The sequence below is a fragment of the Abrus precatorius genome, unplaced genomic scaffold (assembly GCF_003935025.1).
Source record: "Abrus precatorius isolate BTA unplaced genomic scaffold, Abrus_2018 Scaffold6, whole genome shotgun sequence".
NCBI lineage: Eukaryota > Viridiplantae > Streptophyta > Magnoliopsida > Fabales > Fabaceae > Abrus > Abrus precatorius.
In genome coordinates this window covers 4,825,506-4,842,111 of record NW_020874406.1, presented here as the reverse complement: position 1 = coordinate 4,842,111, position 16,606 = coordinate 4,825,506, and the positions used below count along the sequence as shown (strand labels likewise).

Genomic DNA, 16,606 nt, shown 5'->3' with positions numbered 1-16,606 from the left:
TGGTCTTTGATAATCTCTTCTTCTGTCTTATTTTGCGATGTCCTTGTAGGTATGTCAGATCCTTCTCTATATGACGTGGAGAGGGTACCTGAAAAAGACACTCTGATGATAAAGTCAGGCGTTGATTTAGGTAATAAATGATATTTACTATTTTAAAAGTCAACAATTTACTTGTACCTCTTACTTTTCTTTTATAGGCAATATTTTGGGCTACTGGGCTTCATAACTCAACTCTATCTTAAACCTTCCGTTTAATTAGATAATTAATGGTTATCTGCTTTAATCTTGTTTAATCGTTTCTAAGTTATCTTAATCTTTACTGGATGGGTGTTTGTCCTCCTAGGTCGAAGGGGTATTTGAATTCCTTCTTTCGTCATAGTGATCGAGTAGAATATCTTATCTAGTACATTAATAAATTAATTTTTATATTTAAAAAAAAGAAAAGTTTTAAAATTATTGTTAATCTTTTTAAATTCAAAATTAGATAAAGTATAAAAAAAGTGATGTTTTTAGTGTTTTAGAATTAAGAAAAATAATTTAAATTTTTTTTGAATTTGACGGGTCAAACTCTCGCTCCTTTGCATCTTTAGAGTGTAACGAAGAAATCAAAGTCATATAGTTTTTTCTTAAAATGAAGTTTTAAGTTTCAAAGGTAATTTTTTTGCTTACTCTTCAACATACCATTTTTGATTTTTTTAAAAACTGCTTGATTACTAAAAATTTGCATGCGAGAAAGATTATTTTTTTACCTATGACAAGAATTTTTTATTTTAAAAATATTAATTTCATTTGAAAATAGATCCTTTTGTTTAGTCTTTCATTTTAAATTTTGAAATAATTAAATATTTAATTTAAACAATGAGAGAAAATATCTTAAAATTTGGAAGGATTTAATTTAAATTAGAAGATGATTATTTAAAAAGTTATTTTTTTATTTTAAAAATAAATTGACTGATGCCCAAGTGTTAGGTTAACATATGACCATTCAATAAATCCTTACAATCAAAGAAAATTAAAAGTAAATCCACCAGTCAATTAACATTAATTGGTTATTACGTGAATTTAAAAGGAGGAATCACTCTTGCACTAAGTTGAAGTCAATATTAAACTAATCAATAAATCCTTACAATTTAAATAGTTTTAAAGGTAGATCCACCATTCAATTAACTCTAATTAGCTTTTGCATGGATTAAAAATTAAAATAATTTTTTATTTATATATTTTATTTTCACCTATAAAAATAATTTTTGACCTTCTGCACATCCATTAAATTTATAATTTTTCATAAAAATTATTTGCACAATTTTTTTGCAATAATAACAGCAATAAACACAATGAAAGAAAAAAAAAGAAAAAAAAACCATCAAACTTAAAGATCCAAAAGAAATTAAATAAAACATATTCTTTACAAATTTTTTTTAATAAATTATGAATCTAAAAATTTGAGGATTCACGAAATGCAACAATGAAACAAAATACAATGACATATAAAAAAAAAGGAAACTATTTTTGTATTTTATTATGCTTAGGAAAAAATCAAACAAATAATAAAATTAAGGGTGTGAAAAACGTTAAAACACCATGCAAGAAGAAAAATAAACAATTAAAAGAGTATGAAGATAGAAAGAATATTATTTGATTTTTCTGTTAGGGTTTATTATTGCATTTAATAAAAAAATCAAAAGAGAGTGAAAGTGTAACAAAATAAAATTGACGCAGCAAAACAAGAACAATGATATAATTAGAAGAATAAAAAAAAATGAACCCTACATGATATATTTTTGTATGTACTTTTGCTTGCTCGCTCAATGTTCTTACTTTTAGTTGACTTTTCTTAATTTTAAATTGTATTTTTTGTTCTTTCTTATTTTAGACTCTTTGACGGTATGTTTTTCAGAATGTGTACTCTAAGAATGGAGAGTTTTTCTTCTATTTATATCTCTTCTTGACTTTTATTTATTATTGTTTTTATTTTTTTTTAAAAAAAGGGTCAATCATCTCCTAATCCCTTATTTCTTAATAACCTTCAAACAATTTTTTCTCCACCATCCTATCCACTCTCTTATAAAAAATGTCTATTATCTTTCACCATTCTAATTTTTTTCAAATTTATTTTATCCACTAACCCACTAATGAAATTCCAACAAATCTACCCATTTTGAATTTTTTCAAATCTATCGTATCCATTTCCAATATTTCCAAAAAATCTATAATCATTATAGTTAATTTTTTTTAATATTTAAAATTTAAATTTTTTTATTTTTTTGAATGAGACTCGAATAAAATTATTTATTAACAAAAAGATTACCAAAACAATGCAGACCTACCAATGAAAATTTTATGGAATAGATTGATGTTCTATAAATAATTTGTAACTTTGTTATCTAATGATCTAAAAATAATAAATAAATAATGAGTGAGTTACACAAACTTAATGATAACATAATAACTATAATGAATAAGAAAAGACAAAATAATGTAAGAGTGATTTACAATTATAGAACTTACTAATAGTCTAATATACACCATTTTAAAAAGAAATTTATTTTAATTGTCATTTTAAAAGTTTGTTCATAAATTAGACGTTCACAAATTTACAACGTTAAATATATGTTTTCAATCACAACTATTACAATGAAGTATGCATATATATAAAAATTAAAATATTTTTTTACCCATTGATAGTCTTCTCCTCCTAAGAGCGATTTCTCCTAAGAATGATTTCTCCCTAGAAGTAGTTTTATCTAACGAGCAATTTTTCTTGTGTTAGTCATGTTATAATTCATCTCAAAGTGAGGATAATTTCATCTAGTTGATAACTCTATTTTCTTAGAGTATAATTTGATGCATATATATTTTTATTTTCGTTAATAGTTACAAAATTTAAACATAGATTCTCTAAAAATATTTATGTCATAGTAAATATTCATTCTCATACATAAGCTAATTATTTTCAATAATAAAAATCTCAATACATGCATCTTATATTAAATATTATTAAATAAAATTAAAATAATTACTTCTTTCACATTTTATAATTAAATTCATGAAATTGAACAAAGTAATATTGTAATAAGCTTTTATATGATAAGAAATAAATGTTTAAGACTAGTTTTCCTAAGCAAATAAATTTTAGACAACTTGATCAATAATTAGAACAATAATTATAAAAGTATGTCACTATGATCATTCTGAAGTATCCAAATACAAATAGTGAAGAACAAACTAATTCTCTTTTTAAGCCTAGAAATGTAAAAAAAATTAGTAACAAATCTTAATTCCAATAACATTCAACAATGGTTCAAAATTATATTTAACAACAACATCCTTAAATTTATATTCAGAGTTCTAAAATATACTTTTTCTAAAAATGAGAATTTACAAAGAATCAATACTATCATATATTTGAGTTGTGAGAATACTTTAAAAATTCAAATAAAAATGCCATCTCTAGTTGACTAAAATTCATATTTAAAGGACTTTGAGGGTAATAAGTGATGCACTCTAGTTTTGACACACTTTTGGCGACACTTAGAGTCATAGAAAGCGAAGATCATTGGTAAAGACAAAGAAGCGTCTTCAAAGTCTAAGCAAGTGATCTTTCGTATTGGAAGAACAAGTAGTCTTTTTCTCTCCCTTTGCATAGGAAGACATTTCCTAGTTTGCATTATTCTTTTGTAACTATGGGATTATTTACAGTTGTTTTGATTGTTTGTCATATGATGAGTAACTAAATCTATAACTAGGATTATGATGAATATCTTGCATGACTTTATGTGATCTTTACATTTCATAATAGTTTTAATTTTTGTTTATGATTGATTTTTTTATTCGAGTGTATACAAACGTATGTTAGGAATTGACCACTTCAGTCATATCACAATTAATTGCATAGTAGGTATTCGTACCATATTTAGTTAATAAATTTATAGGATAAAATGAGATAAAGAATTAGATGGACAAAACTTAACTATTCTCTTCCAATCGTTATTTAATTAACTAGCTTATAGTTATTTCATGCTTTCCTAAAGCTTTTACCTTGCATGTTCATTGAAAGTAATAACTTAAAGATAAGACTGTTAACATTGTATGATCATTGAATTTTAATAAAAATTATATGAGCAATTGATAATCTTAAAGGTAAAATCATATATCTTAGGCTCTCCAAGCAGTGGTCAAAAGTATTTTTCTTTATAGTTCTTGTTTACAACAATTAAATTTATTTTTTCACGCATTCCTTAAATTTAAGCAATTAAATTAATATTTTCCTAGTATTTAAGGTACAATTCTTGTAGGATAATAATTTAGAAACTTGATTTAAAATATTTTTATTAATTTTTGATGAGTATACTTGTCCACGACAATTGTCAACGTAGGTACTAACATGCATAACCTATGACAATCTTAAGAACTACAATGAAATAATATGAAAACATAAATCTTTATATACAATGTCATTTTGCATTGAAATAAAATATATAATAAAAATAAATATCAGAAACTAACATAATATTTTTAAAATTTTAAAAATTAAAGTGTTTGACACTTATTGTCTGAGAAATTAAAATAAAGGTTTAGTCCTTGTTCTTTTCTTTTAAAATAATTTGTTTCAATAAGTTTTATGAACAAATTTATTTTCATACTACTTTTGTAATAAATGCAAAAAAGTTTATTGAATAAATGTTTAATTAAGTTGTTATTCAAACATAAGCTTAATCTAATTTTATTTTTCTTTGAACTTATCAATTATAGCTTAAATTTTTGTCTTGCAACAAATTAGGTGATAGTAGTAATTAAGCATTGTCTTTCTTGCTTAAAATACTGCACACAAGTTATATGCATGCCTTTTCTCTCTTTATTAAATTTTTAGGTTAATTATTTTTTTATTTCTTCTATTGTCATTATGTAATATTGGTTTCTTATTATATATTTTTTAGAATTTAGTCTTTTAAATTCTTTAATTATTACAATCAAGTTTTTATCGGTTATCATAATTCACCTAAGCCAAGAAAATTTTATATTTTCCTCATCCAAACCCTAAACTTACTTTCCTATAATTTCTTTTTCAAATTTTATTTGAATATTTCAAATTACTATTTTTTTTATTATAGACTTGTTTTAAATTCCTATTTTTTTTAGTTTAAGCATCAAATTTGTTAAAATTTGTACTTCATCCTAAATCAATAATTATTACAAAAAGCTATTGATTATTATTTTATTCACTTTCACACTTTTTCCCCCTTTAATTATTACAAAAATCAACAATTTTAATAATATAATCATTTGATTGGATGATAATATAAAATATTTACATAATCAATATATTTAATTGAAGTTTTTTTTAAAATATTATCAGTGAAATTTATATTTTTATAAAATTTTATACTAATAGTTATTATTAATAAAATTAATTTTATCAATTTGCACATAGTAGAATTAAAACTAATTATTCACAAAACTTATCTGAATGAAACAATATTAAATTTTTTAAGCAATTGTAAATGCAAAATACTAAAAAAAAAAAAAAACATAGCTCAAACCTTGAAAAAAAAAAAGATCAAGTTTCAAACCTTCTGGGATTAAAGTTCCCTACTATTGGAAATGATGAAAATGTCTATTTTAGTATAGGTAATCGCTTTTTTCTTTTGAAATACATGCTCGAATTAACAAGTATTTTATTTTCACATTGATTAACTTGTACCTTTTAATAACTATGACAACTAGATAGATTTTCAAAGTTGAAAGTATGTGATATTGTAAAATTGATAAAAAAAAAATAAAAAAAATTCTATGATATCTTCATGTATGTATGGAGGGTCATAAAACCCTATCTCAACCAATAAAGTAAAAGTTTTAGTTTTAATAACGTCATGTTATTTTATTGATCATTTACTTTATAATTGAATCTTTATTATTTTTACAAGTTAATCCCTTCGAATTATTGTAAATTTTATATTAGAGTTAGTTTCATGACTATTTACCCTACCAGCAAACTATTTGGATAACTATCCCCAAATCCTCCAAGTTCACTAGATAAAAGATCATGAAAATTCTCTTCATCTAATAAACAAAATCACAAAGTTCTCTTCATCCAATAGTTGGTCAATTGCTGGAGTCATGATAGAAAAGGTAGCATAAAATGACACCTTGCAAATTAAACACTTCAGTTATATATCACCTTGGTCAATCTAAATCAAGGGAGTGAGTGAGGAGGAGTGTTATTATGAACCTCTAATATATGTTTTTATATCACATGTGGATGATATTAATGGAGTTGGATTCAAGAGTTGATTGAATTGAAAATTGAAACCTGATTTTTGGGGTGTAAAATTTAAAGCTTAACACACAAATTGAATGAGGTTAGATAAAAAAAAATGAACAAGAATTTAAGGATTTAACTTGTTAGAAGGATATCGGTTAGGTAGCAAATATTAAAACTAAATAATTTTTACAGACTAAAATATAAGATTTAACTAATAAACTATTATCAAGATGACATGGTATAACTATCACCATAAATGTTGAATATATTATATTACAAATTACGGGACGTGATTTATAATATATCGAAGTACAAAGCAACATTTAAAAAATAATGTAACAACATGGGTAGTAAGAGAACGGTGAGCGTTTTAAAAAAAATATTTTTTTAAAAATAAAAATTTTCTAAAAATTTAAAAAGTTATCACTGATGAAGAAAAAATTGAATTTTTTTTTAAAAATAATATGATATTTGAAGCTAAAAATAAGTTTGAAAGTTATTTATAGAAAAGTATTAGCACTTTATCATATTTGTTTAAATAACAGTTACCTTAAATTAATTGTGTAAATTTATTTTAATTTTAAAAAATTTATTTAATTTCAAAATACTATTTTTACTATATTTAATTTCACGGATACCATGTGAGCTGTGTGCCATGTGTAAGCATGATCATTGCATGTGTGTGAATGTGCGTGTTAGCGCCGTTGTATTGTGTTGTGAATGATTCAGCGATACACTGAGGGTGTGGAAGATGAGGACGGTAGAAATACTTTGGAGAAGAGGGAGTGGTGGTGACACCGCTGTGGAACGGGTGCACTACGGGCCACATACTCTCTTTCTGACTAGACCTTTGACCACTACCTTTGCTGATCGACCCACGACTGCCCACATGGTATCCGTGAGGCGGGGGTAACCGGCGACCATTTATAGTAAAAATCTGTGATCATAGTGCCACAGTGAGTGTGACTGGCGTGCATATGCATGAGTTTATGTATTGTACTTATGGATGTGATAACGCTACTTGTAATTGTGTTTGTTTAATATATTGGAAATGTTTTGGAGGTGAGACTGTACGTTGATTGTGTGTTTTTGGGTAGTGTAAAGTACTCACCTTTACATTCATTTTCATGTAATCAAGACGATCAACATCGGACTCAGTGAAGGGGTGGATGGAACTGTTATAAGACTTAAGATATTATTTTGGAAAACTGTTGTATTTGAATAAGTCTTGTAGCAATTGTTTGATATAATTTGTAACCCCTTTTTTTATTTGAAATGGTTGATGAAACTTGAATTAAAAATGAAAATTTTATTATTTCAAAAATTTGCGAAATTTCTTATTTATTGAAATTAAATTTAAGGTGTTACATGGATTTAGTAATTTGACTTATTCTATGTTGTGTATACTAATTATATTTCAAAAGATAATAGAAACTACAGTGCTATATGCTTTTATATGTGTATATCAAGTCTAAGGTTTAGGATGTCACAGAAGATATTGATCTAAGTCATGATCTTATTAACTTCGTTGCCTCTATTTTATGATAATTTTTGTGATACCATAATGTATGGTAAGTCTTCTATTACAGTCAAAGTTGTCAAAGAGGTTTTGATGATGAAGGGATAGTAGAAATCATTATCTAACCTGCAGATGGATTGTTTGTGACAAGAGGACGTAGCTAAGAAAGAAGATCAGGAAATAAAAGAAAAAGTACATTTAAATTTAAAGTCATCCGTCTCTGAAGTGTTTTTATTGTCACCAAGCAAGGCATATTTAAAGGATATGTCTTGGAAGAAGAAAATAAAAAATTCTGCTACTATAATAGTTGAAAGTTCTGAAAATAGTGATGCTAACTCTACCTTGATAGTTACTACTAGTGACTTAGAAATTGAGTGAATCTTATATACTGGCACATCTTTTCATATGACACTTAATAGACATTTGAACTTTGGAAGCAACACTTACATGAAAAACTTTGTTATCGAATATACACAAGGTATTAAAAAAAATAAAGACAATTGCCAATAGGTGTCTGAGGTTATGGCTAGAAAGGAAAAAAGATTACTTTAATTTTTATGTAAAAGAAGCACTAAGAAATTATTTTTATAAAAGGTTACTTATTCAAGCAATTTGAGTAAAAGTTTTGGTTAATAAAGGTCAAAAGTTTTACTTTTTATTCTAGCTAGGTCTCATGCTCCCCATGTGTCCAGATCTTCTCAAGATTTTCTATTATTATTTTGTGAAGCCTAACTTCCTGGCTAATTCATGGAGATTAACTTGCTAGGCAGAATTTGGGTAATTATTTTAGGTCAACTAGGACTTTTCTTCATTTTTCAGTAGGCTAATTCATGAATCCAAGATTCAAAAGAAAAATATTACAGTTCACAAGATCCAGCATCCAAGGTTCATTTTAACCTTTAGAAAAAAAGATAAATTTTCGTAGGAGTAATAATGTCTCATAACTCAAAAACATTATTAGAAATTTTCTAGATAACTCAAGACTTAAGTAACTACCTTATAGGAAATACTGATTACATTTTTTTTTCAAAGAATTTTTGTATCTTGAATCTAAGATTTTTTTTAGCTTTATCTTTCAAATTTATAATACGTATCTAATTCAAACTAAACCTCTATAATCTAGAATTTCAAACATCGTAGCTTAAAATACATATAATGTAAACGATCTTAACAAAATAAATTAAAAAATGAAATTTTTTTTTAACTGCAACAACAATTTTTGCATTGACACTTATAAGCAATCATAGAACTTGAGTCATGCTTATCATACTAAATCAGCAATTCAAAATTAATTTCTTCCTTTTATGAATAAATTTGTATATATCACACTAAGTTTGGCTATTGTCTTCTAACTCCAATGTAGCTTTACTTCTTCACCCTCCAGTGAAAAACACTACTAACATACTTTTTTTTGTTTTATTTTTTCCAATTAATTTTCCATTTCACATTCTATACTTCAGTTGCTGTGATTGAGAAAGACGAAATTTTGTTGGGGTTCTTGCTAAACCTGTTCTTTAGTTTTTGAGCTAAGTTGAGCTTAACAAACGCTTCCTCCCTTTTGGGGCGGTTTGCATAGAGTATCCAGAGAACAAGACAAAGCAAGACACCAATTGAAATTAGGCCAAATCCTACGTTGATAACCTTAAGATAATGGTTTAATGGAGGACAGTGACGTGTAGTAATTTCTTTGAATGTTTCTCTGACAAAATTGCAGTTCTGAAGGCTAAGTAAAAGTGGAGTATAATGCTCAAAAGCATAGCTTTCGTTAACTGCTGCTACTAACTCCAAGTAAATCTCTGGGGTCACTCTCCCAACAGTGGTGCATATACCATATTCAGATATCTCGCATACGTACTTCTTCCAAACCTGAAATTCCAAAAATTTAAATCTTTTAACATACTTTTTTCTTTGTATAAAGAAAAAGTTTAATATCACAACACACATAATATTTTATTTAAATTTAATTTTTAAGCAAAATCTTTAAGAAATATTAAATTAATAGTAGCACGATATGATCACTGATCAGAAACGTATAGCCATTTCTAGAGAATTGGATCCTCTGTCAGTATATTATTATTAGAGTACATCTTGAACACTAATACCAGCATATTGCTTATTTTAAAAATAATAGACATAAGCATTTTAATACAATAGATTATTAAGATTTTACTAAATTTTGTGCAATGAAATTCTTCCTCTGAATTTCCAATTTTATTGTTACATGAATGTATTTAGACCAAGCAATCACTAATAAAAAATTGGATAATTTTAAATTTTCTTATGTCATATTTTTACAAGACCGATTAAAAAGAAAAAGACTATTGAAAATGATGAAAACAATAAATAAAAGAAAATAAAGGAATAATTTACTCTTCTTAATTAGTTAAAAATGTGTATTAATTAATTAAAAACAAGTTTTATATAATAGAACAATCGTGATATTAATAAAATTAATATAATTTTTTTACATGGCGTTCTCATTAAAAAAAACAAGCTTTCAAAATAATTTTTAATTTGTTATAGAATAGTATAGATGCTTAGATAAATTTTCATTAAACAGGTGAATGATCTACACATGTTGGATTGGAGAGTGGAGAGACACAGAGAGTTATATATATATATATATATATATATTGGTGTTGGATTTTAACTGTGATCTCTACAGAATTACTTTTTTGGTTTTAATTCCTGCATTTTAAAATTATTAATTTTAATTTTTAGTCATTATTAAGTAATGGCATGATTTAATCAAACTTTGTTGTAAGTTGATTTTTGTGTGTTGTATGTCATTTGGTAAAATCACATAAATGAAAGGGATTAAAATCAATAGTATAAAAAAAGAAGTAAAATTAATAAATGTGTATTTTGGGAGATAAAAGGATTTAAATTATTGATCCAAAAAACATACCGATGAAGCATTGGCAGAGGAAACTTCTTGAGTGGTACACTTGCGTTGTCGAAACTGAGAATCAAAGGGGTAGCACAAAGGTGGCATTGCAGGTCCAGATTGATTGTAGTAATTGATGGTTCCTTGTGATGGATTTGCATCTGCAGTATTATATATGAACCGATTCACAACACTCACAATATTCGTAACCACTTGTTTACTCTGAAAAAGTGTCTTGTTTGTGGTTCTCTGATCAACACATGGAAGGATATTGCTAAGAGCAGATTCTGAATGTGGATTCTCCACCCATTCCCCCATGGCCATGCAGGTGTCACAAATTGCACTGTAATAACATAATATACTCCACTCATTGTTACAAAAATTGCACAATATATGGATAGTTGAATCACAAAAGCAATTAAGAAAGGGTATAGCTAGTTCATTTTTCAAAGCAGGTCAAATTGATCTCTCATAGAAATACCAAAATCAATGCCTTACTTGTTAAGGATCATAAACACTCCACACAGAATGAATGTTGTTGCCACCAGTAACCATCCGCTGATAACAAATCTGCAATGAAATTTTGGTATTCAATATTGAAATATTTATTAAAATGATCCTTAAGACACTAGCAATATAAGCAAAGGTAATATCATAACTTACACGAGGATTGCATGCTGATATCCAAGAACAGAGAGTACTGAAGAACACGTAATAGAAAATCATGAACTAGAATATAATGATACAAATGCAATTAGCTCAAGGTGTTTAAGATGTTATCATCAATGCATACCTAACCCAATTAGAGCCAGGAGAAGCATTACTGCTGCTATCATTATCAAAGCTAGACGCCTGCAAAATGGGAGGAGTTTTAGCATATAGATGCAAATATTAAAATTTCTAAATTGAGATTGAACAGTGTAAGTTTGTGAGATCATACAAAGCATTGAATACTTTTTGTATTTTATGAGAATTTTCATTTGTCTTGTGGGAGAGTGTAGCTGCTGCAGCATTTAGATCCATATTCAAATTGTCAATATCATCCATTATATCAGATGGAAGAAGCATCTCTGCCACATTGATAGATTTTGCAAGCGAAAGATACTGTGTGACATTTCTCAGAGTTTGCACTGTGTAGTCAGACTGATTGACTACATAATGGAGGGTATCCACGGCCTCACTATGGAATTTATCCTGCCCAAAAGAAAGTACAATACATCCAGTCCTGGGGAATTAAGAGAGCAGAGAAAATGTTAGATTTACCAGTAAAGCATCGATTTTGGAATAATAATAAAAGATTCCAAGTGAAACAGCATTTTAGGTTCTTGATCTAGACCACCACAACTGACACAAAAGGAGACTGGAATTTGAAGAAACAAGCAACATGATTTTTGTCAATGGACAATTTTTTGGTAGATATAATATTAGGGGCAAGGGATGGTACTTGATTCAAACTCGTCAAGATCCAACAGTGGATTTGTCATGGATGAAAATTTAAGCTTTCACTTGTAGAATAAAAATGAGTCATAAAATTTCATAGCAATTGAACGATTTTATTACATCAAAATATCATCAACACCGGTATGTATTATGAAATTATTAGAAGCATTCACGTTTATGAGAGAGATACACTGCATTTAATACTTGGTAACCAATCATGATTATAGATGATTAGACAACCAACTTGATACGTTTATGAGTAAAAGAACAAAGGAACAGGAGCATGAGCATGAGGAAACAAAGCACACTGAAAGAAGATAACAAAGTACATTAAAACCAAAGTTGAGAGAATTACGCTGCAACACAGGTGAATAACAACAATAACATAAAACATATTCTTTGTTGGTTTGATCCTTTATCCTTGATGTTAATCCCCCATCCACAGCATAGATGAATCACAAGTGCGAAGCCAAACGAAATAAACCACAGAACAGCAAGGATGAAACCAGCTGCACCAGTGAATCCCACTGACTGAACATATAATGGTTAAAAACTGATTTAGTTGAAGTGAACACCAAATTTGGAATTGGAAGCTGTTAGGAACAAGAGAGGCAAAACAATCTGCTGAAAGAAAAACAACGTCCCAATGGAAAAGAAAATGCAAGGAAATTTCAAGTTATTATGATTATAATGTACAAAGAACCATACTAGCGTGTGGCATGTACAAGTAGAAATATACTGATATTAAATTAAATATGTTGAACCAGAACATCAACATAGATCAATGATCCAGCGTAGGAAAATGAAACCATTGAACTTACGGCCCAATAATGCCGATTTGCAATGTCCCAACCTCCTCGGTAAAGTCGAAATCGCCGTAGATAGTCAGGTCTATTGGTCCTGTTTGCTGCAAGCACAAGGGTACCCCCAGTTCTTGAACCTTGTGCTTGTGCTACTTGCGAGACTTCATTCTTCCATGCACCTAAATTCTCTTCCCCTGTAAGCAACACAGTATATTGCACAAATTGAAGAATCTTAATTTTCTTGCTATGGAAGGACTCAGAATTTTCTGTGACATTGCAGAATCATGTGAAACTCGTTCACCATAATCAAAGTTGGCAGAGACATATGCAAGAGGCACCAACCTAGTATAAACTTTATGGGATGTCTGGGCGACCCACTTGGAGGAGATAAAGCTGAAATTAAGGGGAAGATGACTAAGAACAAATAAAGCACATTCAACGAAACACGCTTCATTCCAGCAAGAAATTTCACTCTTCAACTTAAGGAGGTCACATTTTAATTTTGGATTTAAAACAACAAAACAAAACACAGAAACTGAACAAGCATGGTGATGATGATGTTTATATAGGATTTGTGTTATATTCTAAGCAAAGCATGGAACTTTGGAGGATTTATAGAAACAAGTGATTACTGAAGAGAAGGGAGGAGGGTCACATGGTGTGGGGTAGTGACGAAGACTTAACAAAAAATGCGGGTTTGATATTATTAAAAAAAGAAGTTTAATTCATCTTTTCCACTGTGACAAAAACCCATTGAGTTAAGTAAAGCAATGCCGCAACTTTTGCAAATTGATGGATTGCTTTTGTCTTCTCTGCTTTTTTACCTTTTTGTTATATTTTCATTGCTTTTTGTTTTCACACTTTTTTCTTCACTATCTGCAGCTCCACTCACTGTGATCTTGATTTGCAATTGCAATTGATTAAAATGCTCTTTCTTCCCAAAGTCATTGATTTCTTCAACTGACCCACACCAGAACTCAACCTAATGTTGGTGGTTGCAGTGATCGATTGTGCAAATTGTAGGGTCATTCACACTTCTCATTCTTTATCTGTCTAAATTTACTTTTGTTCTAAATTGGATTACCATTTGGCAATGAGCTTTCTTTCACAAAACTGAACCTGAACAATGTTATTCATGAAACAGTCACTTAATTTCCCACATTAATATTCAAATTTTGATTAAGTTTTCTAAATTTTGTCATATAAACTTGAACAAGTAGCAACTACTATCTATGGTATAAAAAAAATAAAAAAAAGTTATGTCTATTTGTTTGTACATAAAAGGGTATATATTTATCCATTTAAGTTAAATAAGATACTACTTATAACAAAGCACTTTCTCTGAGTGTTTATCATAAAGCTACATTCTCTAAAACTCAAATTAGAAAACAATAAATTAAATTAAAATAAATTTACATAGATTAAAAAATTGATGAAGACTAAATTTACCAAATTCTTAAAGTAAAATAATTTAATTGGCTTCAACAAAATTAGGAGACAAATTAATTATAATTAATATTAGAGTACAAAAAATGTAATGAATTTAAGTTTTACCATAAAATTATTTATAATATATAATTTTAAATATAAACCACTTATTTTTTAAGAAATTAATATTACAAATATAAAATCATATTACTGAATTTATATTCTCTCAAATATTCCAATATTGAACGTTGCCTAGTGTTAGGGGTTCTTTTAAGTTTCTTAATATGAATTTTTTTGAAAATGATTTTTAAGAAATAAAAATTTTGGGGAAAGTTTTTTTAAATGTGTCTTTCAATAGAATATTATTATTAGAGGGATGGTAATTTGGGATTCTTATAAAAGTATAAAATTCAAGTTATACTCAAAAATTATTTTTTAAGATAAGCAACACACTTTTTAAGAAACTTCTTGTTATTAATTAAAATTTATAAAAATTATGTAGGTTTAATTCTTTCTCATTTTTAATTTAATATTTTTTCATATTTTTATAGTTCTTAATAAATTTTAGTCAATTATAAGGAATATGTTAAAAATAGTGTGTTAGAGAATTATTATTAGCATTTATCAAATTCTTAAAATCTTTTAAACTATCAAACATGTTATAACATTTTCAAAACTTATAATTCAAATAAAACATATTTTCTAAAAAAATAAAATTCTTAGACACTAAAAAATTCTACCTATCAAAATGTTCTTGCAGGGTGTCCTAATGTTCATCACTTTCGGGTCGATTACTAACTAATAAGAAGAATTCAATAAAATGTTTGTTTGGTTTGAGCTTGAGTAAAATTAATCTTAATGAAATTATCTTTGAAGTGCTAAATATATTTTAGATATGTATATAATTTACTTTGAATATATATATATATATATATATATATATATTAAAGTGTATTTTAAATTAGGAAGTGGGAGAGTTTTATTCTCTAACGATAAAACAAATAAGCCCAAAAAATAAGGCATTTCTTTCTTTGTCGCAAGAGAAACGATGTAGCACGGTGATGTGATCCTTTTGCAAACTTATTTATGAGTTATACCAACATCGTAACGCAACAAATAATTTTTTTTGTCTTAATTATATTTTTTAATCTTTTAATTTAAATTATATAATATTATTTTGTTAAGAAAAAACATAAACTAGATTTACTTATTTTTAAAATAAAAATATATACCAACAAAAAATTTAGATGAATTGAATAATTCATGACTTAAATTAAAGATATCAAAATATAATTAAATTTAATGATTTTCACTTAGCAAAACATAATGAATTGTCATTAGGTCCAACGTAACAGATCCATGATTTCATAGCTAAGAAGTTAGAAGAGAATTAAAGAAGTTAAGCGTGGGTCCCATTTTATTATGATACGGCGCCTTAGTTTGCGGTATTAGTCGAATTGGTATGTGATAAATTTTCGTTTTTTAGATTACTAATAAATAATTCTTGTACCGGAAGAGTATGATTAAGATAAATTAATTTTTTAAACAAAAATTTTAAATATATTATGTGGCTATTTAAGTTTTTTTGGGTAAAGAAGAAAAGAAAAAATATTAAAAAACTATAAAATATGAAAATTATTTAGAAGTTTAAAAAATGTGTCTAAAAGATTATTTAAAAAGTAAAAAAAATACTTGATAAAGGTGTCAAATAAACTAATTTGTTAGTTATTAAATTAACATCAAGAACAATAAAATATATGAATATTTTAAAAAATTGATAAGATGATAAATTTCTTGCAGAATAAAATACATTTTAAGAGAGATAAATTTTAATATTTTTGGTAATAAATATTTGTGTGTAAGTGTACCTATTGAATAATAATAAATAGTACTTAAATTAAGTTCTAAAATATCGATCTATGGAGTTTGTTTCAATTACTAAGATTATCGTTTGAACTTAGACAGTGCATAAGAGAATAAAATTATAAAATACTTAAATTAAGAAGAGTATTAAAAAGAAAACAATGCAACCTTTAACACAACTATTTGAGATGAGTCCAGGGCTCTTTACACTTTTTTATATTTACTTTTAATCTAATATCAATTATGTTTTCTTTAGGATTGCTAATTACTCTTACTAATATTACTAATACCTAATAGTTATGTAATGTTAGTAATATTTTTCCTGAGTTATTACCCACAATAGTCATGCAAGGCAAAAAAATAGAGAAAGAATAAATAATTTATGAATTTGTCAATTTAATAAC

The 16,606-nt window shown here is 27.0% G+C and overlaps 1 protein-coding gene across 2 annotated transcripts; it reads right to left on the bottom strand.

Moving 5' to 3' along the window:
- Window positions 1-9,043: 9,043 nt before the first annotated feature.
- On the bottom strand, window positions 9,044-13,478 carry LOC113869444. 2 transcript variants are annotated; one of them, XM_027505766.1, is made up of 10 exons: window positions 13,254-13,478; window positions 12,930-13,105; window positions 12,464-12,639; window positions 11,850-11,893; window positions 11,609-11,672; window positions 11,462-11,520; window positions 11,332-11,368; window positions 11,167-11,238; window positions 10,690-11,011; window positions 9,044-9,647 (listed from the first exon to the last, which is right to left on the bottom strand). In XM_027505766.1, exons 1-10 carry the CDS (start codon window positions 13,363-13,365, stop codon window positions 9,231-9,233), a joined length of 1,479 nt encoding a protein of 492 aa, XP_027361567.1. In that variant the 5' UTR covers window positions 13,366-13,478; the 3' UTR covers window positions 9,044-9,230. The 2 variants fall into 2 exon arrangements, with proteins under 2 accessions (XP_027361567.1, XP_027361566.1); XM_027505765.1 differs by having other exon boundaries at window positions 11,609-11,893.
- Window positions 13,479-16,606: the final 3,128 nt, after the last annotated feature.

Excerpts from the sequence above, each read along its gene's own strand:
- LOC113869444 (XM_027505765.1), bottom strand. The coding sequence starts at position 13,365 with ATGAAGCGTGTTTCGTTGAATGTGCTTTATTTGTTCTTAGTCATCTTC. Across the intron at positions 12,640-12,929 it reads CAAATCGGCATTATTGGGCC|TCAGTGGGATTCACTGGTGC; the intron begins GTAAGTTCAATG and ends TTATATGTTCAG. Across the intron at positions 11,012-11,166 it reads GTGTTTATGATCCTTAACAA|TGCAATTTGTGACACCTGCA; the intron begins GTAAGGCATTGA and ends ATGTTATTACAG.